At 39.9% G+C, this 27157-nt stretch overlaps 1 protein-coding gene across 6 annotated transcripts in view; it reads left to right on the top strand.

Annotated features, from left to right (window-relative positions):
• The window catches only part of LOC115378093 (protocadherin-15-like), a 290200-nt gene that overhangs the window by 95893 nt on the left and 167150 nt on the right, over nucleotides 1–27157 (top strand). For 4 of the 6 annotated variants that reach the window (XM_030078231.1, XM_030078233.1, XM_030078234.1 and 1 more), the window contains exon 2: nucleotides 24009–24159. In XM_030078231.1, coding sequence (XP_029934091.1) covers nucleotides 24027–24159 — 133 coding nt within the window. In that variant the 5' untranslated portion in view covers nucleotides 24009–24026. Of the gene's footprint in view, nucleotides 1–16741; nucleotides 16944–24008; nucleotides 24160–27157 lie in introns of those variants that run through there. The other 2 variants (XM_030078232.1, XM_030078235.1) reach the window with 2 other exon arrangements.

The raw sequence follows: 27157 nt of genomic DNA, 5'->3' as shown, positions 1-27157 counted from the left end.
TTCATTTTTTTAAAGAAGGTTCACAATACTGTTATCCTGTTATGAACTGCTGTATGGAGACAAAGTTTTTCTTTTTCTTCAGTCATGTCTTTGTGAACTATCAAGCCAGGGCCTGTGGTATGACTCTCCCGTTTGAAACACTGTCACTCCACCCAGGGGTAGATATTCCAGTTCTTTGTTTCAGGGGACAAGAGACAGAAAAATTTCCCTTCAGCAATTCTTGGGGGGGCACCAAAAGTGATGCCCAAAGCACCCCCTATTTGTCACATTTTCACCATCAGCAATCTGCTACTGCATACGACTCATAAACCCTGAGACTCCACAGATAGGCCTGTCTGTGTCTCGCTCATCACCAAAAACACAGAACTAACAGCCCAAAAGAGCAGAAAGAAACTTCACTTTACATAACCATAAATGATGTCATTCTTTTACAGTTTAGTGATCGAAAGCTGTGTGCAAACACTGCTAATTGCTCAATTTTGAGTCAATTTCTTTCTAATCCATATAGAGGAAATCGTCATCACCACTGTTTACAAGATTATTGATAAGGGACATACTGATATATTCAGATGTTTAAAGAACTGTATTGACAGCAGTGTTCTATCTATCTATCTATCTATCTATCTAAGTGGTCAGCACTTGGTGGCCATGGTAGATCATACACTCGGTGGCCACTTTATTGGGTCCACCTGTAATTTAATACAATCCAATACAACTGTTCTGCCATAAAGTTTACTTTTCTGCTGCCTATAATGCTCAGGTTTTCTTTTTGTCACAGTAATAGAGGTGCTCATTGAACTCTGTGTTTGGCATTGAGCTCATTGTTAGTGCTGCTGTTGTATTGGACTGCATTTTATTGAGAGCTGTTTCCACTATTCTGTCCCCATTGTGTATATACAAATAGGGAGGACAAAAAATTAGAAACACCTCTAAATATAATGCAGTCCAGTACAAGACCTCTGCAAACTACAAATTCAATAACAAACATAAGGTGTTAAAAGGTAGAATTTATGGCAGAGCTGCTGCATTGAACTGCATTAGACTGTATAGGTGGACCTGACAAAGTGGGCACTGAGTGTATGTGGGTGTTGTTTCATAATTACAATAAGGATGGAATGAATTTGCCTTTACCATTTATATATTCAATAAATTTATATAACTGGTCTAATTAGTAGCTTCACAAGAACATAAAGATCAAAATGAGTACAGCTCCAAAAGCATAAGAAATACTGAATTGAATTATTAAGCTAAATCAAAATATTCTTATATATTCATTTATTTAGTGTCTTTTAAAACAAAGCATACAGCGGCAGGAACGAAAGAACATTTCACCTGCAACCGCCAGATAACAAAGCGACAAAATGCAGTCAGTAAACATGTTTGGGGAGGCATAAGGAAATGTCTGTCACGTCATTTTATTAAAGTTCTGTCTTTGCAGAGTGGCCACTTACTAGAGGTGGACAAGCCACCTCAAACTCTGATCAAATAGAGTTTGCTACACACACACACACACACACACACACACACACACACACACACACATACATCAAAACAAGAAGTTTATAGTTTTGTTTCTAATGATTTTTCCCCTTGGGATTTCCACCTATGACTCTACCATACACTTTGTTTTACTGGACCGGAGCCATTTTTTTTCTGTAAAATGTATTGTGTGGGCTGAGGTTACCTTGGGGTGATACATTAGCAGCATGTCGTTAGCCGATAGCAGCTTTAAAAAACACCATTGCTACCAGTTCATTATTATTTTTATTGCTGATATTTGTTTGGAACTGTGACATTGGCAATTTGCATTGCATTTTTTGTCACTTAATGCAACTGTCAAATAAAAGTAAAACTAGCAAAAAAAAAAAAAAAAAAAATCATAACTAAATGTTAATTATCTAGGTCTGTCTGAAAAGCTTAACCTGTTTTGCACCTGTATTTGTTTTATCATATCAATATCAGTATCAGCCATTGGAGGAAAGACACTGGAAATAAATCAGCCTGAAAAAACATTTCTGGTTTGTAAGCACAGGAGTAAAGTGCACTATTTTTTTGAATTTCAAATTCTGAGTTAAGAAAATTTTAAAGAATTACATTGTCAATCTACAAGTTTTTTTTTTTTTTTTTTTTTAAACATATGAATATTCCCCAAAATTAGGAGGCCAGATAAATTACAGATTGGATCTTAAAACCCTTGGGCATCCCAACTAAATATTTTCTCTGACCTGCTGCGATTACACGTCATTAAAATTGTTGAGGCTGTTTTTCTGTCTGCTGCATGATTGCTCAAAGAGCCTCAAGAAACAACACAGAAACCAGACTAATTAGCTGAGAAACAAGCCGATGTGTTTCACAATCACTGATGGGTGCCACAATGAATGAATAAGTAGACGGATGGATGGATGGATAGATAGAGATAGGCTGAGGTGAAACCACTCTAACCAATTCTACAACATGTTTGCCACAGTAAGAGTTGTGTAGCGACAGAAATAGGAAACACTGAATCCGAATGCACAGGGGCTTTGATTTGGTTGAAGCTAGAGTGCATTTCCACTAACCACACTAGATTTTTCTTTCTTTTTCTTTTTTTTTTTTTTTGGTCAGATAGTGATAATTTGACGGATGCACACAACTCACAAATCCAACCAGCTCTTCTCCGGTCTCCTCTGTATATTTGTTTGTGTTGAAGCCGTGTTTCATTTCAGATAAAGATGACTATTGAGGAATGCCGGACAAATGTTGCCTCTCCTGTTCTCTTCTCCCTCGCTTCTTTCTTGGGAAAAACCCATAAATGACCACTTGACAAAACACAACCCTCTCGCCAATTATTTCCCCTCTTCTTCGTCGTATCCTCGCCTCTCCTTTTTCACTCTTCCTGTTGTTCTCGCTCCCTCGTCGGCTCTCTTCTGTCCCTCCTCATGTGGTTTCCTGCTCCCTTCGAGACAGAAACGCTACCAACTCTAAGAAGCACAACTTGACCAATTATTTTCCACCCCCCTCATCAATTATTCTCCCCATGCGTTCTCTCTCCATCTATTCTTTATTCTCGCTGTCATCGTTAATATTTAACAAAGCTGTCAGATTTGACGTGTTTTGAAGAGGGCAAGTGTTTCTATGTTGGCATCTCAGAATGCCCGTGAACTGGGTGAGGCAAATCAAAATCAATGAGGGAAATCAGCCTGGCTCTCAGTGTGTTTTTAGTTGTTGGATGTGTGTGTGTGTGTGTGTGTGTGTGTGTGTGTGTGTGTGTGTGTGTGTGTGTGTGTGTGTGTGTGTGTGAGTGTGTGTCATGCTAGATGTCACAGTTTGCTTTTTAAGGTTTGGGAGACAGCAGGGCCTCTCTGAGGTTTGATTGCTAGTTTGTTTGCCAAGCTATAATCCAGAATTTATTTAACTGCTAGCACTTTGTTTATATGCACATTTCCTCTTGGATAGTTTGACTTGCAGATGGGAGATAAGCTTTTTGCATCTTCCTTAACACATTCCAACTCACATCAAAAGCTTAAGTGCACCTATCACATGGTGTTAGCGCTACATTCGTGTAGTTTCTTTAACAAAGCCCTCAAAGTAGAAATCAGAGCAAAAAAATAAATAAATAAATAAAAACTTTGATCCAGTAAATCATTATGCAAAGAAAGCCAGCAGTGTGGCTATTTTGTTTCAACACGGGTCTCTGCGGACTCATGAAAAAGAGGAAATAGGACAGGTTAGGTCGGGCTGGCTATGACACAACTGACCTGCTTTTAGGTTTTGCATCAAATTAATCTGACTACACAATCTATAATAAAACACCATGAGGGCTGGCCATATGTCACCAGTGTGCCATTTTTGTCACCGCTGTAGCCGCCATCATTTGAGTGATCTAAAACAAATTGTTTTTTTTTATACTGGCTTATGGCCAGAGAAAGGGCTTGCTTGGAAGGATTTTCTTTGAAGTTATTATTATTATATTTCAAGTCCAAATTCAAGCTTATTTATAGCCTCTTTTCACTGTTGACAATTTCAAAGCATTTCTTTTTTATTGTTATTCTAAAAAGCTGAAGTGGTTGTTTGAAATCATATCTCTTTCCAGATTATTCCAAGCAGATATGTGAGATACTGTGGGAAACCCCAATCCACTGTCCATGAGGAAATTGGCATTGACCTGTTTTTTGGTATAATGGTGTCCTGTGTCGTGTGTTTGGGGCTGATTGGAGGATGTTGCCTGTGTGGCTGTTGGGAAATCTGATTGGCTGGGTGTGAAGACATGACCAGGGCATGTGTCAGGGCCTTTATCTTCCTCCCTGCATCGCTGAGCATTCCCTCTGCTGCCAGGCTTTCCACATTGCTCATTTTCATGGTCACAGTATAATGCAGTTGTTTCCTTGCAGGTGCCGCCATGACCAAAGCGTCTGCAGGTTTTCATTTCAGCCGAGCCGGCACCAAAGCAGATCGCGCCCTCCTCTGTGTTTGCCTAGAGAGAAATCAAATCATTAACTTGATCAATTATCCGATAGAGCATAGATGTTGTAGAAACGGGTCTTTAGAAAGAGCTTTATGTGTGCTTGCCCTCTGCGTGTCAGCTGGTACCTGCACATCATTGGATCAGGGGATTTGCAGCCAAACTCAGGTGGTGACATTTAAGTCGTGTTGGCAGCTGTGAGGTGCATGCTATCCTTTACACCTGTTCCAGGGCAGTATGTCAGGCCTGGATAGTAACCAGAGAGGTTAGGAATTAGTCACTAGGCTAAAAGAGGAAGGTTTTTATGTCAAACACTTTTTAATGCAGTTTCTGCTGACAGTACAAAGTGGGGAATGTGAGGAAAGCAGCTGCATGTTGGATTTCTACACACGTTCTGGCACTGTATGTGTGTGGTACATGTGTTAAGAGCTAAAATACAAAAGTGACTGGAGTGAATGTTAAGACAGTGAGTTAGTTGCAGCCACAATTCATAAACAAGAACTAAAAGTAGACATAGAAGCAGCTAATCTTTGTGGGATGAAAAAAGTGAAATCAAAGTGAAATTAGCTGCTGACAAGATGAATGAAAATGCAATAAAAAAAAAAATGTAATTTTTTGATCACAAATTCTTTGTAGTTTTAGTTTTCGGAACATTTCTGTAGATGCCTTTTTTATTTCTTCAAAAGCACGTCTGTCAGTATCCACATAAAAATGGTACCCACACCACACTGGTATACACACTGGTGGCACTTATATTTTATGACATTTAGATGACTTCTATCCACAGCACATTTAATGAGCAGGCAGGGGTTCCAGCAGGGGGTTGTTACAGTTCATTTATGGAACAGTCTTTACATAGTACAGGCCACCCTGTCATCTGCTGATTACCCTTGTGTAGGTTAACCATGTAGCCTTGAGGATTTAGAGTCAAAACTCTGTAAGCTTTATAGTCATGGCTAAAATATTATAATTCACCACCAAAATGTAACTCTTTGGCCCATGGCCTGTTGATCCAATGACTTTTGAGAAATCCTTCTGACAAACAAGTAAACTAAAATTGAGAACACAGCTTCCTTGGCGCAGGTAATCATAACTTGAAGTTTATCATTCAGTACTGTTTATATATAAAAAAAGAGATTCCTGTTTGTAAAAAGAGAATCCTTTTTGTAAAGGTGCTATCATTTTGTCACAACGTCCTGTTACCCCTTAAAAACTATTGCAATTTCTTTCAATTCCGTACTGTCAGTCATTGCAAATAGATGGTACGTGTCAGTTTTTTCAAATGCCGGATATCTCATTGTGGAACGAAACTCTTCAGCGTCATGACAGCAGAAAATTGAATCAAAGATATTAGAAGTGACTTGAAATTTGTCGCCGTTCATGCAGTAATTCAGGAGAGGACATTTGGGCGGATAAGGTGAGCCAGTGGTTAGAGAAAATGTCCAGTAACTGACAAGTCGCAGGTTAGATCTTCACAGCCGCCAGTGCTCGTGCCCTGTTGAAGTGTCTCTGAGCATGGCACTGGCCGGCGACCAGCTCACGCTATGTGAGCTGGAAATCCAGCTCGAAAAAGGGCATCAGCTAAATTGAAATTGGTGTCAAGATGGAGCTGACATGACAGGAGAAATGAAATCAACTAAATGAAATGAGGCGTGAGATTTATTGCCATCCATATACAGTTTTGTGAAAATGACATAATTTAGGAGAGGCGAGTCGAAGGCTATCTGACTGATCAACCATGCTCACCAGTGGCAGCACAATCTGTCATAGTTAACATCTACTTACACCATGTTAACCGCCGGGCATGACTCATTATTCACTCGCTTACACACACACACGCACACACACACACATTCACACATATGAACGAATACATGTGAATTTACTTGCATACCAATGAATGTAAATGCACTCACATGCTAGTTCAAATACACACTTTTACACACACACACACATACACTATGCTCTATTGTGAGTATCCTCCTGAAGATGTCTCACCTGTCGCCGGGCAGACTTGCCCAGTCAAACAGGAAGAGAACAGGAAATGAGTCATCAGAGCTTAATGGAGGACAGGAAATGGATGGTCAGAGCTTAACTGTGCTATTCTGGTCCATTAACTCCAGAATGGGTGAAATAGAATGTGTATGATTGGAAGTGTGTGTTGGCGTGTGTACGGGTTCTTACAGTTCATGTGTGTAAGAGTGCAAACTGACCACAAAGGTGTGTTATTGGGAAATGCTTGTAAATTTATGACATGATCTTTACTTTTCGCCGCCTTCTTTCGAGTATTGAGAAAAACAAGTGTGTGCATTGTGTGTGTGTGTGCCTCATGTCAATATTTTACATTTTCTACTCACACTCCTGTACTACACACATTATTCCTGCCAATCAGGACTAAAGCCGCCTCTCTCTCCTCTGTCAAACCCATAAGTCATGTATCTGCCAGCATGATGGACAGCGGGGCTACAGGTCGAACATGATGGGAAGCTCATGAATTAGCTGAAGGATAGGTGCTTTTAATATATATATATATATGTGTACAAGAAAAGTGCACCCCTCTAACATCTTAAGCTCTAGATCTGATATCACAAAATGAGATTTTCTTTGATCTGTGGTAAGAAGTCCATTTAGCTGGCAGATAAAGCATCAGCGCTACACTTTAGAGTAGTAAACCCAGATTGAAGTTATTTCTTGGGAAAGTTCCAGTAGATACAGTATCTTTAAAATCCTCGGCTTATTTTCCACAGTTACCATCCTTAAATGGAAAGTCTCTAAAGCAAACAAGGCCCGATTTACATAAAATTATCATTTCCACTCCAAGTAAACCTCGCGCTCCATTGTTTTGGTACTGTAAGTTTGCCTCCAACCAGTGAAATGGGACTGAAGCAGTTTTTTCTTTTTTTTTTTCCCCCCCAAACTGTCATTGTGCTAAGAGCGATAGAATTCAGCTGAAAGGGAGTTGTATGATTAAAAGGCCTTAAAAGAGACGAGATCTTGCAGGATTTGACAAAGCATACTCGGTGGATGAGACACCAATTCTTCTAAGTGGAACGAATACATTAGAAGCGCTGTTAAGTTGTCCTGAATTGACGTAACTTCCATCTGTTTGATGCTATCTCTCCCTTTTCTCTCTCTCTCTCTCCCTCTCTCTCTCCCCCGCTCTCTGCTTCTCTCTCGTTCTCTGTTAAATTTCAATTGAACTTAAATTATTTATTGGTTTGACTATTAAGCAGAGGAGTATTGTTATAAGTGGTTGAAAAAAGGAAAACAAAAAGATACATGTTCACTCAATCAGTTAGAATTGCAGATATATAAAATGCAGCACTATTTATGTTTTCTCCCTCCCTTTTCCCTCAGTTCCTCCAACCTTTCTTCTTTTCTAAAGCATTGGCGCTTTTGTTTATGTTCCAAATTTTATTTAGGCATCAGTCTAGCTCCTTTTTTCTCCCTTTTTCTGTCTGCTCCTTACTTCCTACCCAGCCCTCCCTCAGTCACTCCTGTGTTCCTTCTCCTCCCCTCTCTTCTCCCTCCTTCCGTCACCCCATCCCTGTCTGGTGCTGGCGATTTGGTGCATGATTTTGTCCTGTTTTCATTGCTTGCATCGTTTTCACTTTTGTGAGTCTCTTTCAATCTTTTTCTCCCCCTCTCTTTCATTCCCTTGCTCTCTCTCGCCCTCTCCCTCTCTGGTTTCTCCGCACTCTCAATCTACATTCAACTCTCTCTCCAGACAGGCCATCTGGAATAAACTTGAGTTTTCCCCGTGGGCTGGTCGACCCGGGGGCCCAGTGGTTAACCAAGCAAGGCGGTTAAAAAAAAGACAGATTTTAAAAAAGTCTGTGGATGTCTGATATATCTTTAGACCAGCTGGCTGGTCCCATAGAGAGAGAGAGATGGGGGATTGGTAATGATTGCATCACTGGTCTATCTTACCCCCCTGTCAACATCACTCTGCGCCATTCTACCTTTCATTTGCTGAGGACTGACAGACTGATTGTACCTAGCAAATGAACATGGAAAAGCCAAACATGCAAAGGTGGAACTGAACCATTACGAGGAAAAAGTCCCTAGAGGCAGATGCAATCAAATGCCATAAATTGCTTCATTTATTTGATAGCTCTTGAACTAACATAACTTGCAACAAGTGTCAGTTTTGTTGACATTAACGTGCAGCAGCATAATGTTGCCACTTAGTATTCTAGCTATAATGCTGCCTTAAAGTACTGTTGGAAATATTTAAATCGCAGCTTGAGTGCAAATGAATAGCCCTGCAATGTGGTAGAAAATAGCTTTGAAATATACTAAGTTTGGGATATAATAATGTGAAAGCTGGGATACTTCATGACAGTGGGTTAGTGAGGTGTAGTGTTAAGTGTGCTCAGAGTATGAAGCCATGTCCACAACTAATAGCAGCAGTGACGTGTTGGAGGGGCAGCCACACCATTTGTGGTCTTTGGTGGAGAGTGGGCTCACTGTGGAGAGTTTATTTTGTTGCATTTTTGTATTTTGTGTGCTTAAGTTGCTCATTTACTGGACGGAGTTTTGGCAACCTGTCATCCTGTGAGGTTAGAGGCAGGTACCCAAATCCAATTTTGATTCCAGTTCCTGCAGTGTTATCTAAACATATGGACTTTCCAGTGCCTTTTTGCTGGTCTTCATAGCAGGTAGCACCACATGAGGAAATTAATGAATATGAGCATCAGTCCACTACCGCTTGCCTCCAGGCCATTCTGTTACGCTAGGCTTTCTGAGCATAAGTAAACTGCTGGCTGCCATCATATCTCAGCATCTGTCTCTTTCTGCCCATAAACCCACATGGAGCAACGGTCAAACAAAGAGCAACATGCCTGTAAAGCTGTATGTTTTGGGGTCATTTCCTGTGGCTTGTAAAATTAATGCTCTTTAATGTTCTCTGTGATTTGCTTAGGAGAGGGCCAAGACGTGAATTTTCAGGCTGTCTTGATGCTGTTGTTTTGGTGTTTGCTCTCATCGAACTCTCGCTTGCCTAAACAAACCAAACATGCTTTATGCAAACATACCTTCATTGTTATTATTATATGGTATTGCTTGGCACTTTATGTAAATGATTACAAAGGCACTGTTGTATGTTTTTACATGTCTCATGATAAAATAACCATTTCAGTTATAATTTCTTTGCTAATTTATTCCGCTTTTGGCGGGGGTCACTGTTATTGGTCTAAACAGAGATGAATTTTTGAAAATAGGCAGCTAAACAATACTAGTGTATTAAATATAAAGACTTATAGTCCAACATACAACTATTTTGAGGGGGGTTCAGTTTTATTTATTCATTTTAACTATGAGTTCTTCTTTGCTTTGCAGCCATTCAGTAAAAATGTTATAGAGTTAATAAATCATGAAATGAAATGTGTATTACTTCATGAATAGACTGGTTCATATGACCAGCATTAGGGATTTGAGTGTAGCTCCCATTAAAATATAATATATCATTTTCTTTTTTGAACTGTGTAATCCAGTACTTATGCAGTGCTAATAATAATGGGGTCATTCCATGGAAATTCAACAGTACATGCATGTACAGTCTGTTTATATAATATATAATATACATGTAATATAATAATTAATTAGACAAGAATAATAATTAATAATCAATACATTGTACATGCATACAACATGTACCTATGTAGTTTGCAAGTTTAACCTCCCAAATTATGCTGATGTCAGCAGCAGCGTGCCCTGGGTTTTCCCAGCTGCTCATTCAGTCTGAGAACAGATTTTCATATTTTCAAGAGTCAGCACTTAACATACTGTGTACAGACTCACTGAACATCATCATGGTTGTAATTCCTTTCAGTAGAATCTCCAAATTCACATTTTTCCTATTTAGAAAATAATTTTGACACAGAAGGAATCATGGTCAGAACATCAGCCTGGTCTCAAAATGTAGCTAAAAATGAGACCTTGCCAGAACTCAGCCACCTATCTCACAGGGTGATATTATGACCCTTGAAAGTTTTCCCAAAATGCACTTTTTCAAGTTTTCTCTGATGAATTATCAGAAAACATGACACCTCCAGGACACCAATGCTTGTTTCTATTCCCCTGTGTCACAGACATTAAAGTGGTACAGTTTTGCTGTTGAAACTTTAATTTTTTTCCCCAAGATATTGATGCTCAAAGTTGGTTACAGAAAAAATTGTGCTGAAGAAAAAACAGATTTTGGCTTAGGATTGTGACACCTTGGATGGATGTAAAATTGACTTGGTTGCAGTTTTTAAGAGCTCAAGTGTGTTGTTCACGTGGCTATCTCTATTAGGAATGAAGTTATGAGGGCTCAAAAATGCTCGAAAAATTATTTAAACAAAAAAGTGCAAAATTTCGATATACCTGCATGTACTTTGAGGACCTGAAACTGTGGAATGACCCACTGCAGTGCCTCACCACAGTAGGTCTTTGGGAAACCCTTTGCCCCTCATGCTCAAAGGTCATATTACATTAAGAAAAATGTTCTATCCATCAAATAAATCTGGACAATCAGTTTATATAATGATAAAGTAACTACCAACCAAATGCCACCATTCTTAACCTGTGAAAAATATAGAAGTAGGAGTGGGGCATTTTGGGAAGCCCATGATGCAATTCACTTTCATTTGGGTCATGATTTCATTTAAACTGATTTTCAGTTTGCTGTAATTATTTACACCGCTGTGTGTTGATTACCATTTTGAGTTATTTTCCCAATTGACTACAGTAACTTTTCAAAAAAAAAAAAAAAGAAAAAAAAAAAAAAACGTGATATGTGATCAAAATAAAGTGAACTGCCTCCTCCTGTTGTGACTGCCTCAGATCCACGTTTAGCAGCATCTCGGTGGCATCCAGTCAGGTGGGCGCAAGAAGTTTGTCGTGTTACTGGAGCACTTCAAAGTCAGATAACAAATTTAACAAATGATGTGGCTTTTATCCACTTAACGTCTTGCCGTTATGTTTTGAAATCTGAACTGCACCTGCATGTCTGACACCAAAGGAACTCAACCTGTGTTTTTTTTTTCCTATTGCTGTAAAATGAAGTATACTGAAGTGTCAATTCTGCTCTGAATCAGTTTTTTTTTTACCCAGCCCTGTATGAGTGAACTGACATGACTTTTTAATCCTATATCCACTTTTGCATCAACACCTTGCTGACTGCATTCTAGACGACATCTATGGCCGTCACCTCCAATAAAAATCAGATTTTTAATTATTTTCTTACCTGCACTCACCCAAAAGTTTCACCCCCAAAAAGAGTGGCCATTTGGAGCCCTTTTGAAACTACGGAGAATATTTTCACCAAAGTTCATCTTTATTCATCTGAATATACAATCCTGAGACCAAAACTTGAAAAACTCACACATTCAGTCTGATTTTAGATGGAATGACTCCTACATGCAGGCCAATCAGGCTGTTTTTTTGTTTGTTTGTTTTGTTTTTTTCATATTACTGTTTTGCTCACCACCTCACTTCTATCCTTTCCCTTCGTTATCATTTTTTCTGTTTTCCTTGCGGCTCATTAAATAGGCAGGTTTATGCTCCAAACCATGTTCAGCTTTATCCCTCCTCGTGTCTGTCCTTCCATTTCTGTCATTTTTTCCTGTTCAAGAATTGGTAATCTTGTCAGAAGTTTAGAAATTGAGCCTTAATACCTAAAATGTTAAAAAAAAAAGAAAAAAAGAAAAAAAAATCTAACAATTCATGCTCCCTCTTGTCTTTGAAGTAGTCTGTTTGTTTCCCTGTCTTTCTCTCTATGTATTTTATCGTTACATGCTTGTGTGCAATCAGGGGAATGTGGTGTTTTGGAAGCCTGCTGTTTATACACACACACACACACACACAGTGAGAAAGAGAGAGAGAGAGAGAGGTGCTGTTTCTGTCTCCGTGACACTCAGTGAGATTGGCAGAGCAAAACAAGAGAAAGCACCCCACCATTAGCTTATTGGACAGCCCAGTCAACACTACAATGTGTGTATGTGTGTGTGTGTGTTTGTATGTGTGTGTGTGCATAGACTGTCTCACAAATCAGAATATCGTGAATACATTGAGTGAATGCGTGCAGATAATTTAATAGCTACAAATACATGTGTGCAGTTGTGTTTGTATTGCAAATAATCCTCAAGGTTTGTTTTAACCTGAAAACAAAGAGATGCTTATTTCAACACAACAAATGAGATAACACTGAGCACTATCTCGGCTGGTTTTTGGAGAGTTCACATTGTACTTTGCTATCATCTAGTAGTCGTAATATCTACCATTTATTGTTCTCATTGTTTTGCCTACATTGCAGTTAAAACAAACATCATTAACAAGGGATGGGGGGAATATATCCAAACTCAGTATACTGAATTAAACCCATGCAATAATAGCTATCATGATGCAGAAAAAAATACCCCAGTATGATCTACATTTTGCACTAATGTAGTAATCTAAAAATAACAAGTTCTTCGTTAAAATTATATTATTACTTCCACCAGTAGAGCTGGATGGGGGTTGAGCAAGATATCTCTAAAAGTTATGAACACATTTCATGAAACTTGGTGGAAAGGTTGGTCATATGGCAAGAAATAATCAAAACAAAAAGTCATAGTGATTTTTTTTTTTTTCAGGGGTATGGCGGAGGGCATGATTTACTTTTGGCAAAAGTCCAACATGTGGAACTGGCATATGTTGATAAATGCATTGTGCTGGTGGAGGTGTGCTCTCCACAGAGTGCTTTCTTGTGTACACTTTGTAATGCCAACATCTTTGAATTGTTGTTTACATGCAAGCCAGCCAGTGCCACTGCTAGAAAGATTAATAGCTCAGAAATAAACATAATTCTGCACAGTCATATTTTGTTGTCATTGAATTTTTTAATTTATTACACTGTATTGTCAGTCTGTAAAATCGTGAGGCTTATATTGCACATTGAATTGAAATAAGCATATTGTCCTTTTCCTATTATTAACCATTTGTAAATGTTAGTTGAGGAATTGCTGCTAAGGATGTGAATGATATAAACTTGTGGGGTAAATAGGAAAGGGAGGTGAAGCAAGTTGAAGACAGTGAAATGATTGTGTTCATCTGTCGGTCTTGTCTTTCTGTCTGCGCAGCAGGACGGCCCAGCAGTCAGTCAGAGCGTCCTGTAACCAGAAGGTCACAGATCAGTAGCTCCGACAGCCCCGTGTCCTGACACGACGCCCTTAAGCAAGACACTGAACCCTCACTCGTTGCCTCATTCTGAGGCACTGTCGGGATGAGGGTGTCAAGCAAACGCCTGAAATGTTAAAAAGAAATTTCTAGTCTTGTCTTGGCAGCTAAGGAGCTGTGAAACATGTCGTTTTACAAAGCAGACAGAGAGGCGCTGACAGACAGGCAGACAGACACATACTGACAGACAGACAGACACTGACAGGCCAACAGACAGACAGGCACACAGGAAACGAAACAGACATACATCGGCTATGACACTAAAAGGTAAATATTCCATTTGTTCTCTTTCTCAGATGCATATGCATGCACACACACACACTCACACACACACACACACACACACACACACACACAATTTGTTGGCGCTATTGTAACAAGGCCTGATCAGTCAGATTCAATGACAGGGAGCTGAAACACCAAAGGAGAGCACAACTTAAAACAGCATGTCAACATTTCTTTCTCTCACTCGCTCTGCATCTCTCCATCTTTGGACTAAATCTCTCTTTTGTTTCTCAGATTCTTTATTTTTTTATACACATTGTCTCTCCATCTATGAATAGGTCAAAGGCTTTCTTTCATTCTTTCTTTCTTTCTTTCTTTCTTTCTTTCTTTCTTTCTTTCTCTTTCTTTCTTTCTTTCTTTCTTCCTTCCTTCCTTCCCAGACTGCTCACTTATCTATCTATCTAGGGGAAATACAGGTTTACCCCTATCTATCTATATTTTTTTACTTCTCCCCCACTCTGTGATTAGCACACACCAAACTGCTCTTGATGTTCACTGAAACCAGTGGCCTTGAAAGAGTGTGTCTCACACTCCGTCTCACTGCCTCTCTTTCTTTGTCTGTCTATCTGCTATGGTCTGGGATAAAGTCTCTTTGGTTCCTCTTACTTTGTTCAGACGTAGGGCCTTATCTTGCATCAGAGTCCCTAAACCCGTTATTTGGGCATTTAGCATTGCGTAAGAGGCGTTCCCCCACAAAAGTTGCTATCTTGCGCACCTCCCGTTATCCCTAAAACACTTGCGCTACCCGCTATATTATGCATAGGCGTGGTTTGGGCGTTACGCCATTTAAACCAATCAGTGTGCCAGGTGCCATTGCATTTAAGAGCAGGCAAATCTGCAAATCCGCAAACCGAAAACCGTGATGTAGAGAGGAAGGTCGCGATTTAGTACTATCTCTGCCATTTTCTCAGGGGTTCAACTGAGGCGAAAGCAAGGTGGCTTTTTATAGGCGAGTTAATTTGGGAGGTGGAGCCGCATGTGCACGTCCACATGTGTCCAAGTGGACGCGCATTGAAGCCGCTTGGGCGCGCTCTTGTAAAAGCCCAAATGGGATAGCGGGTGGTTGTGAGGACCCGCTATCCGCTTTCCCTAACGTGTGTGGTCAAGATAGCAATTGTAGGGAAAGCACATAAACACCCCCACGGACACACCTCCAGGCGCAAATAAAGCAGTCGGCGTAATGTATAGATGTATAGCGGGTAGTGTGGCCGCAAGATACCGTTTAGGGATAGTGGAAGCTGCTAAATGCGTAATTGACGGGTAGCGGGTAGTGGCAACAGGTAGCGCAGTGTGAAAGATAGAGCCCTTAACCTCTTGTCCTCACTCTGTTTTTTCACCTTCACCCCCTCTCTCTTATAAATATATACACACACACACACACACACACACACACACACACACACACACACACACACACACACACACATATATATATATATATATATATATTTTTTTTTTTTTTCCATCTCTGTGTTTCTCTCACTCTCTCCTGCTCATTCTCTTTGTGTGTGTGTGTCTCTCTCTGCAGAGTGCATTTCCTCTCCTCTCTGGAGGAATAAACCTTTTTGAAGTCCTACCAGAGGAGAAGCGCCTTCAGTGCTAATACACTTCATCCTGGTTACTGCCGCTTACAGCATGGCCTACTGTCGTGTGCCGCGGCGCTCTGTGATCGTTACCAGGGGATTCACTTGGGGGAAGAGCACAGGCCGGCTACACTCTGAGGCCCGGCCCTAATTTGTGCCGCTCTCTGTCCGTCTCTTTATTCTCGAAAGGAAGTCATGCCATGCAGAGATACAAACTAATAACGATAACAGGATTTATTTTTATGACACTTAGATAATAGCGGAGTTTATGAAGTGCTGTAGAGACGGGAAAAAAAAAACAGAATAGGAAAATACACTGAAAACACTGAAGAGCGCATACCTTCGCCAACTCTATACAATTCTCAACATAAGCCATTTCATCATCACATAGTTGACCAAATTAAACTTTTGTCAATACTTATTTTTCATGCTTTTAATTGAAAGTAAGTTTTTCTTTGTTTTAAAATTCAACCATTAAACAGTTATGTGTGTGTTGTTGATTTAGGGGGTATTTCTGTTTTTTTTGTTTTTTTTTTCTTGTTTCTGTTTTTTTTTTTTTTGTGACAGGCCACACCCACCCACCGCCACACTGCCTTTCAGCCAATCAGAGTGAAAGGTCAATCAGCCCCTCTTTGCCCCATGACTTAGCTCTCCACACAGTTCTCTCTCTCTCTCTCTCTCTCTCTCTCTCTCTTTCCTCCTCTTCTTCAGCCTCTTCCTCTCTGACTCTCGCTGTCCTTCATCTACACATTTTCCTTTGTGACTGGTACACGTTTAAGAAGTCAAATCAGTAAAGAATAAGCGATATTTTACCCGCGCTCACCTCTCCAGTGCGCTATACATCATAAGTCGTCCCTAATCTTTTATACATTCAGTGTGCGTAAGGAGGAGATTAAAATACGAGTGCTTTCAAAACAAAAGTGAATAACAAAGGAATAAACGGGAATTAAAAATAGCTACATAAAATAAAAGGGCAAAGTGATTAAAGCAAATGAGTTTTAAAACGCGGGCTGAAAGGTATGACGGTAAAAGCGCCGGCGTCTTAAATCTTGAGTCTGGAGGGAAAAGCTGCAGCCCGTAGGAAAATAAAATGATTGAATAGTTGCTTAATGGCAGACCAAGCCATGGTGTAGTCGTGATTGGTGAATCCGATTCTATATTTAGCGGCTGACAGTGTAGAGATGCTAAAATTGGTGATATCCTGTCTCTTTTTTGTTGTTAATATCCTAATAGAGCTTTTTCACAGCCGCCATTTTGACATGAACTAGTGGGTAAACACAGGTGTTACCAATCATCACATTAATTAAGGCCCTGTTCTGTTTAGGTGCAGGGCCTTAATTAATGTGATTGGTAACACCTGTGTTTACCCACTATTTCGTGTGAAAATGGCTGCTGTGAAAAACGCTCGGCTGCTTCCTCCTGAATGAGCTGGAGATGTGAGTGGTTTCTTTTGAATTAGACGGGAACAGAGGGAGCAGAAAAGACAGAAAACAGGAGGAGGGGAAAAAAACAGCTTGTGTGACCTTCTGTACATCTGTGGAGGGCAAGAAGGGCTTGTTTTTTTTGATGTGATCTCAATTGTGGGCAGGACGGCATAACTGTTAACCTGTTGTCGGGAAAAAGAAAAAAAAAATCAATCTGGCTTCGGGTTTTGTGTTGGCAGATAAACTACTGAGATTCTTTTTAAAGTAAGAGTTCTGGAGCTATTGTAGGAGCGGCAAACAAGCCCGTCTTAGATTTGCTGTTATTGATTTGTCAAAAGGTGAGAGAGATCCAACAGTCGGTGGCTGTGAGGCAGGTGTCAAGAGTGTTTAAACAGCTTGGGTCACTAGGTATCAACAAGAGGGCTAACTTGGCACTGTCTGTGTAGTAATGGGAATAAAAAAAAATATATCTATGATCAATTTTTTTTTTTTTTTGCAAAGTGGGTTAATATACAAGAAAACAATGATGAAGCCTAGACCTGAGCCCTGAGCAACATGCACACTTTACAGAAAATGTAAGTTTTTTTTTTTCCCTCACATAGTATCCACTCTTCATTTTGCACACATCTAGCTCACCAAGCAGCACATTCTTTTATGAAATGTCTCTTCTTTTAAAATGAATCGCGAGTTACTCCTCTTCTTGTGAAAGGGAAATTGTTGAAATGACCAACTGAAACAAGACGTTGTTAGGTGAACCCTAATCCTTAGGAAGATGACATGACACAAGTCACTCTGAAATACAGTACACTGTGCACATGATTGCATCTAAATCCCTTAACACAAGTTGACATGCAGTTCTGTGCAGTGCAACTGTATGTGCTACTTTCCAACTGGCCTTGACTGCTCTGTTTTGATCACAGCTACAGACATTATGATTTTGGTGTTAGTTGATACTTAAATACCCCTGAATTTCGTATCAGTGGGTGTGAAAACTCTCAATCTTTAGTTTGAGAAAGGCTCAGATTGCATTGAGTTTGCTGTGTATGCACAGGGGACATATCAGAGACCAGATTTTACCAATCTGCTCATGGTGCACCACATATGTCTTGAGTGATAATCTCATGATCTGGCACTTAAACTTCAACCAAACAAATACAAAGTGCATGAAATAGTCTGGAATACTTCAAAACCAGGGGATGCCAGTCATTTTTGAAGAGCAAAGAAAGAAGATGATATTGATTTATTTAAGCCAAGATGTTTCAGCAACTGGCCTTCATCATGGTTATACAGAGTTATTTATATCAAGGGTGGGGGTAATGATAAATTGATTAATCAGTGGGAAAGTAGTGGGTGTAGTCGACCAAAGAAATAGTCAGGGATACAGATAGGTGAATGAAGTTTTGGCTATCTTTGTGTGAACACAGCCAAGAGACACTGAGCGATTATACATCTTGAAGGGAAAAAAAAAAGTTTGCTTGCTTGTTTGGATATTTGAAACACACTGATAAGCTGACACAAATGCCTTGCTTCCTCTAGCTCTGTGCCACCACGTGCACCAGGTTCTCTCAAGAAATGATGACATGAAAGTACGACTACCAAGGATTTCATCCAGAGTTTAGTCTCTCGCCTGGGGACCCAGCATTATTAAAAGATACTAGGAATTATTCATAAAATTCATCAACAGGTTTAGCATGACATTAGGGGGATGAGAGAATGGTTTAGAATTCATAAACACAAAGATACCCCAGGTGATTCATAAAATCGCAGTGCTGCAGAAAAAATAGCACCTGCTACTCTGTTGTTGCACTCAGACAGAATATTACTGCCACGTCAGTAATAAAAGTTAACGGGGTAGTGAGCGGGTCATTGATTTCCTTTGGAGAGATGGAGTTCTGCTGACAAAAATGTGTCGTCATGTCTGAAACCTAAGCCTCCACACACCTTCTGCACGGACAGTAGCACCAGAGTTGAATATGTCAGACTCTGTAGACAGATCCGGGCAGCAGTGTGGTGTAGTGAGGACGGAGAGTGTCCTTTAAATGGAACGTCTGGGTTCAAGCCACTACGGGCTACGGCTACGGCCTACGGCTGAATTTCTCCTCTGGGGTTTGGTCGACTATCACAGTGGCAATGTCACTGTCTGCCGCCTCCATCACCATTCACAATAGTGCAACAGTAATCTGACTCTGTCATGGCAATCTGTGCCATGGGAGCTCCAATTAACAGCATGATGGAACAGAGTTAATGTTGTACTTATTGAATGAGCCCAGCTGAGTACAGTTTCCGTTAAAACCAGCGGTGGAATCTAACTAAGCACATTTACTCAAGTACTAAACTACTAACGTTCTTGAACTTGAACTTGAACTTGAGTATTTGTATGAGTATTTCCATTTTATGCTACTTTATACTTAAACCTCACTACATTTTAAAGGGAAATGTGCTTTTCACTTTTGTCATTTATTTGACAGCATACAAGTTACTTTGCTGATTTGGTATATTGATACAAATTCTAAATCAAATAATAAATTATGATATATTTTTAAAGGTTAAGCTGCCCAGCAGTATGAGGTAATTTAAATTAGCTCCACCTTTACCAGCTCAAACATTAGAGTCAAGAACATTAATTATAGTCCAATAACATGATATATATGATTCCAGATTGGGCTATTCTGCATATTAAAAATCTCACCACTGGTTAAAACTGTACAATGCAATGTCAGAATGTTTAACAGGTCTGAAACTAATCAGTGCTTTGTGGAGACATTTTGAGTATTAATGATAGAAACCAATATCAACTAGTGTGGACTAGACATGTTTTTGCTTTCAGCCATTTTCTCCTTTGCAGAATTTGTGGATAAATCTGTGTCAGACTCAGTCTCCTCCCTCTCCTTCCCCTAGTGCTCTCCCGTTCCGTTCATGAAAATTCACAATAGCTGAATCTATGAGGCAAGTGAGCGCAACAACTGAGGCAAGTGGTGGCATGACGCTGGAAAGGCCATGCTCTGAGTCAAAAAGAGAACATCATAAGAAACGTAACGGATAGTTTAACTCGGCTATTAGCCTGCAGGCATGGAGCCTAGTAAAGTTTGTCCTGGGCAGGCCTCTGTACTACTGTGACATATTATTTTGAAGGGGACAGAGACAGGGAGTGAGGGACAGAAGAGGGGCCTTGCAAAGAGTTTACATACAAACTTGTTGCTGCTCTCTATAGCATCTTGTGGTCAGATAGAACGGCAAAGCACACATTTAACATCATATTCAGGATAATCTCTTTTTATACATTGTCATACTGTGCTCATAAGTAACACTTTGTGCATGGATAAATATAATATTTATATATTTAATATCAAACGGGGTAAGAATTGATCTGCATTACTTTATACAAGATATAATTCCATACACTACCTCAAATACAGAGCCATCACATATGGTCAAATACAGTGTAACTGCATATCCTAACTTGTATAAGCATATTGTTGTGCTTCTAAATGCTCAAACTATTGCTAATACAACATAGCTCATGCTGAACTGTTATACATACACACAGTGAGGCTAGGGGCTGGGTAGTGGTTAGAGGGGTGAGCTGTGAAGATCACTAGTTTGAATCATCTGGCTCGCTTGGACATTTGGGTGGGGAAAGTGAAAGAGTAATGCTATCCCTTCCCTCAACAACTACTGCTGAGGGCCTCCCACTGCAAAGAATCTCCATTATAACAAGCCATCGAGTCTGACGTTCAGTCTGAAAATGTTGTTTTTCTCAAAACAAGTAAAAAACTGCCAGTTGGATGAGATAATCCCACTTGTTTTCAATGCAGTCTCACCTGTTTCAGGAATTATTTGGGAACATGTATAAATATGTTAAGGCAGATCAGCCCACTAGTATCAAGAAAATGACACTTGATTCAAGAAAATTATGGAAACAAGTTGATCAGCATTGGAAACAAGTGGGCTTGTCTCATATGGAGGACTAAAAGGGACAGAATGAAATAAATAAATACATCTTTAAATAAATACTTAAAAGTGTCATTAATTAATTAAAATGGGAATTAAATAAATAAATGTGTCATTAAATAAATAAATATGTCATTAAATAAATAAATGTGTCATTAAATGTGTCATTAATTCATTAAAATACCAGTTCATTTAATGTAAAAACATATATATAATTATTTCATTATTTATTTAATTATTTCATGGACTGGTGTTGCAGTGCTTCATGAATTAATTTTATCTGTCAAACTCACCCATCAAAGTCAGTGGGCGGATCCTAACACCTGATTGGTTACCCGGCACAGCAAGCCAAGACAGATCGACTTCAGATAATCGATTGATGCAGAGCAAGTAAACATATTCTAGAGTGAAAGTTTTTAACTGTTTTGCTTAACCCAGACGTTCAGGTTGCATAACCTACAGCCGAGAGACTTTACTAAACATCAGGTAAAGCATGCTGCAAGAACTGAGGCTCTCTGCTTTGATGTGGACACACTACGCCAGCATGGGATTTTACCTGCGTCTACACCGGCCGTCACCAGGGAGAGGAGGGAGCGCAAGCGGTGCGAACGTAAACAAATGAGGGGGAAGAGAGCCGGGATCCACGCTAGGCTAGAGGCTACAGGCTACAGGCTACAGGCTACAGGCTAAAGGCTATAGGCTAACCCCTCCAGACCAGCAGGACCGTCGCTCTTGCTCTCTAATGTTCGCTCCCTCGACAACAAGCTGGACGAGCTACGCTTGCTAAGAGACACCCGCAGGAGAGAGACTGCTGTGTGCTTGCTTTTGCGGAGACATGGCTCCATGGAAACATCCCATCCCTGCAGGAGTAGAGCACTGAACATTGCCAGAGACCCTTCTCACCCGCTCCACAAATACTTTGAGCTGCTTCCATCAGGCAAACGGTGAAAAGCAAAACCGCTAGAATGAGCAACAGCTTCCTCCAGAAAGCTGTTAGACTTTTAAACTGCTGACTTTACCATCAGTCGGGGATCCTAAGTGAAAAACTCTATCTCATTTTGTGTGCACTACTGCTGTATGTGTAGCTTAATGACAATAAAGCTTGATTTGATTTGATTTGATTTGATTTGATTTGATTTGATATTCTGACACACTTGGTGGCGCAACCTTTACTCGGTTCAAGCAAATGGGGGATTTGCAGGAGCAAATGTTACTGCGGTGCGCGATGCGTGCTAGATAGGTGCAGCCACAAAATGTCGAGAAGTTGCCCAGAACTACTCAGAGAAGCAGTAACTTTAACTGGAGAGGCTCTCAGCAGAACTCCCCCGGCTCCGGCAGACTTCCAGGCTTCAGACCTAAGCAATCGATTGGGCTAGATTCACGTTAGTCCCGCCCACTGACTTTGATGGGTGAGTTTGACAGATAAAATTAATTCATGAAGCACTGCAACACCGGTCCATGAAATAATTAAATAAATAATGAAATAATTATATATATGTTTTTACATTAAATGAACTGGTATTTTAATGAATTAATGACACATTTAATGACACATTTATTTATTTAATGACACATTTATTTATTTAATGAAATATTTATTTATTTAATGACACATTTATTTATTTAATTCCCATTTTAATTAATTAATGACACTTTTAAGTATTTATTTAAAGATGTATTTATTTATTTCATTCTGTCCCTTTTAGTCCTCCATAGTCTCATGCCACTGGAATATTTTTTTTTTTTCCACTTTAAGAAGCATGAGCCTGCAAGACTTGTCAAAATTGATTTTCTGCAGTGTAGTGGAGCTATTCAGTGGCCAACAGTGAGACTGTGGTAATACTCAGCACCTCACACGTGGGGTTGTATAAAAGTGGAGCATGCTCAGTTGATTTACCTGGATAAATAACTAAAAAAAGAAAAATCTACACCACACATGCCAATACTTTCCCTTTGAGTGTGTTAGTGTGGAAGAGTAGCATTAAGGTTATTGTAGGTCATCTGAGCTCAAGTTAAATGTTCTGTCTGCTGTTTTCCCCTCTCTTGTTTGTTTGTCTGTGTGTGTGTGTGTGTGTGTGTGCGCACGCGCGCGTGTGTGTGTGTGAATGGGCAATCTCGATGCCGGATGGGTTAAGGCTTTACTGCAAGGCAATCAGACACCAATTTAGAGACGCGCACAAACAGACACACACACACACACACACACACACACACACACACACACACACACACAAATACACAAGCACAAATGTCTTTTTGACGGAGCACTTCAAACAGCCGTTCTATTTTTCCGTCAGCAATACATTTTGACTGTAAGAAATGTAATGAATTGCAACCAAAGCTGTGCGCACACACACACACACACACACACACACACACTTGCATACAAGTACACTCTTAGTTTAAGCAGTGTTTTTTTTTTTTCCCTCTCTCTCTCTTTCTCTTCACCCATACACCATCTTTCAAAACTTTTAATGGTTTATCAACTGTGGCAAATTCTCTGCTAAAAGATCTGAACTGTTATTGGGAGCACTGGCCATGCAAATTGTTTCTCTCTGTCGATCATCACACACAGTTTTCTGTGTTTTCCATTGTTTTAGCAGTCTCTATGAAGCATCCATTTGCTTTGAAAGAGAAGCATGAAGATTGATTGAAGATTTCTGATTTCTTTGCAGCAGCTACAAATTACATTCACACAATGGATATTATATGCCAGCTGATCAATATTGTTGGGTCTCTCACCTTTGCTTTGCACTGGAAAACATACTTTTTATGCAACACGTACTTCTTTAACGGGGCGGGAAACATAATATGTATATTTCAGCTGCGCCAGACTCTCTGCCAGAGTGGCACTGGTTCTTTCAGTGGCAGATGTCATCATCTATCTGTGTTAATGTATGCATCCACATTGAAACCGAGAGTGCTTGTGATGTCGCGTGAAACAGAAGTAGCTGAAAATTGCTGTACTTGAAAATGTTCGCTTTGTGAATGATGCCGAGGCCATAATACAAACAATGGCTGCCAGGTGTTTCTGTGACAGAGCTTGCATGTAGCATGCAAGCAGCCAGAGAGGAGGTGACTGACCTGTGTTTATGTGTTCCTCTCTCCTCTCCTCTCTCTGTGCAGGTGGATGCTCAGTGAAGCATGGTGGTGAAGATGGTGGGATCGCGCTCAATGGGGCCTTTGTCATGGGGCCGGTTCAAATGGCCGGGGATTATGGGAATAGGAGTTCTTTATCTGCTGCTTCTCTCAACCTGCCTTGGCCAAGACGCAGAAGGTGAGGAGTTTCTCTCTTTTTGTCTCCTTTCCCCTCTCCTTATCCCTCTCTTTCACTCTTTCTGTCTTCGTCTCTCTTCTGTTCTCCTCTCTTCATCTCTCCTTTATGCCTCTCTCTCTCCCTCCCCACACCTCTGGCTATGATTCAGAGCTGAATCAAGTCTGCTCAGCAGGGATTTAATACCAGAAATTTGCACATGGCTACTCCTGCTTCTAACTCATCTCTGGCAGTAAGCTCAACTCAGTCACCACTGAAGTGGAGTTTCACCAAAACACAGGAATGTCTCAAGATTTTCCTGATTCATCATCACACCTTATGATCTCTTTTGATGTGTGATATATGCTTGTAAGAGGAAACAGAATAAGTTTAGCAAACCTCGGTGCTTTGATGAAAATCCTACTCATCTCTGCAATAATATACCCTAATTGAAAACATGAATTTGAATTTACTTACATGGTTGATCAATATTAATCCAAATCTGAATGATTTCCTTCTTTGTAGAATTGATATTCTTCTGATTTCCAAATTGCACACATGCCCAAGCTTATTAAAAGTTATTATGATGAGTCTCCGCACTTAAACACAGACACTGAATTTCACATGGGTTAGGTGTAAACTTCAGGGGCGCGGATAAATATTAATGCAAATAGTTATATTCATAATAGTCTAAGCTTTTCCAAATGAGTTAGCTAGAAGCAGATCACTGAGCATGGAATAATAAAAATTGGTGAATAATAAAAATTTCATATCATATTAAAGCTTAATATCCACAGTTAATGTGAACCGACACTGATGGCACTGAGTGACAGTCATCCACATAAACCTAACAGTGACAAATTAGCTCACTATTGTAGTAATGTGGCACAAGCAAAGTGAGCAAATAGACTATATTATTTATTAAAAAAAAAGAAAAAAAAAGCCCCCATTGCAGAAAATGGGATGGTTTGTCTTTGACCATTTTGACAAAATGCATAAAACAATTTTGACTACATTTTTGGTGAGGATAAATGTGTATTCCAAAATGAGACAGATTGTCATAAAATGTCAAGACCTACTTTGCCCAGTATATAAAATGTATTGTAACTTGGGTCTTGCTTCATGCAAATGTAAAGTGAACATTAGCTTTGAGTGAGCATCATCTCATCCTCAAATCAAACACTCAAATGTAAGAAATGTTGTCTTTTGTCAGGCATCGTATTTGGTAACATGATGATGATTAAAGGATAATTCAACTCTGGCACTATTTTTCCACCTTTTAGGCTCCAAATGACTGGTAGCAACAAAAATGTGGGGAATTGGTCCAGTATTGAACTAGGTTGCTTCAGCCAACAGCTTCGACACGGGCTGTTATGTAATCAAATGGGGCAGTTGCACCCATTAATTTTCATCCTCTAAAAGTGTTTGTTTTCTCCATTAACAGGCTCAGATTGTTGTTATAAGTGTCTGATAACATTATGGAAAGGATCCTGACCCAAAAGTAGAAGGGTCAAAACAGGTTTGAAAAATACTGGAGTTATCTTTTAATGGTAATTTTCGTGCCAAACAAATATTTCAGTGGAGAGAGAAAAATCCACATCCTGATTTGACTGAACTGAGAGTGAACTAAACCAGAGAAGAAGTGATCGCCAACAGGAGGGCTCGGTGTAATATTCAGGGTTGACTTTCTGCTCTATTTGTCAGAATATTAATATACCATTTAACACTTAGTCCTTGAGATTTATCTGCTTGGCATTTCACTGACAGGAGCTACAGCTCAGTGCGTGCGTACTTGTGAGTGTGTGTGTGCGTGCATTTGTGTGTGTACTTAAGGCGCAGTGTTCATATCTATGGGTGCAAGTGTGTCTGTGCATATGCCTGTTGTTTTCGTGTAAGTGTGCATGCGTGTGTGTGTGTGTGTGTGTGTGTGTGTGCATACTTCCTCCTGGCCAAGAGTGAAACAGGCTGTGAATTTGACCTCGTTCTGCATGAAGTTATGTAATTTGAAATGTGCTTTCGATTCATATCTTCTCTGACCCGTCCATCTATTCTCATTTCTCCTCATCAGATCTGTCTACCTGTACTCAGCTACAGTGCACCTTTAAAAAAAAAAAAAAAAAAAAAGTGTTACTCAAACCATGGCTAAGGACCAAGAGCAGCTTGTGGGGGTTTGTCTGGAGGATCAACTCTTTAATGAGGCTGGATTTCAGGGTGACAGACAGCAATTTACTCCGTTTTGGTCCGTTCATGACAAGAATACAGCACCTTGCTCCCAGGATATGTGAATGAATCTGTTTGGCCCCGGTATGACAGGAGTACCAGTATGTTTTAATTAGACTTGGTCCCAGGGTGAGAGACTATATTTACTTAATTTTGGCTCCCCAAATGACAAGAGTACCAGTATGTTTTAATGAGCCTGGATCCCAGGCTTAGACACTATGGTGCCTTAAATTTGGTTTCTGGGCTGAAAAAAAGTTTGGCAGGCCCTGTTTTTTTTTGTCTCTTGTTCATTTTTCTTCTCCAGGCACTTGCTGCAATGAGCGGAAACCACTTCTAGGAAAATAGTCTGTTAGTATTCATCATTGAAAAACCAATGGGCATTGCGGCACACAAATGAGCAATCTTGCAGCTAGGTATTCTCATTGGATTCCGGCTTTACAAAATGCGGTTAAGTGAATCGCCGATACAGGAGCGCTGTCATTGTGATGTCACCAGAGCCTGCAGAAGGGAAATACAAACTGCCGGCTTTGGTGAATTCCTGTAATTTGTCTGTGATTATGAGTTCAGTGGGAATCTGCGGTGTGTGCGCGGTGCCTCACTGCTTGTTTTAATCGAATGTGACTTACAGTCATGAGAAAAAGAAAGCACACACTTTTTCAGTTGTATGGTTTTATATATCAGCACATTATGAAAAAATAATTTGGTCCTTACCAGCTCCTAAAATTAGGTAAATCTAACCTCAGGTGGAAACAATACACAGCAGATTCCACTGTGCCATTATTTATTTAACAAAAATTCAGCC

The sequence above is a fragment of the Myripristis murdjan genome, chromosome 19 (assembly GCF_902150065.1).
Source record: "Myripristis murdjan chromosome 19, fMyrMur1.1, whole genome shotgun sequence".
NCBI lineage: Eukaryota > Metazoa > Chordata > Actinopteri > Holocentriformes > Holocentridae > Myripristis > Myripristis murdjan.
Note: the sequence above shows the minus strand (reverse complement) of the source record. Positions and strands in the feature narration are given on the sequence as shown.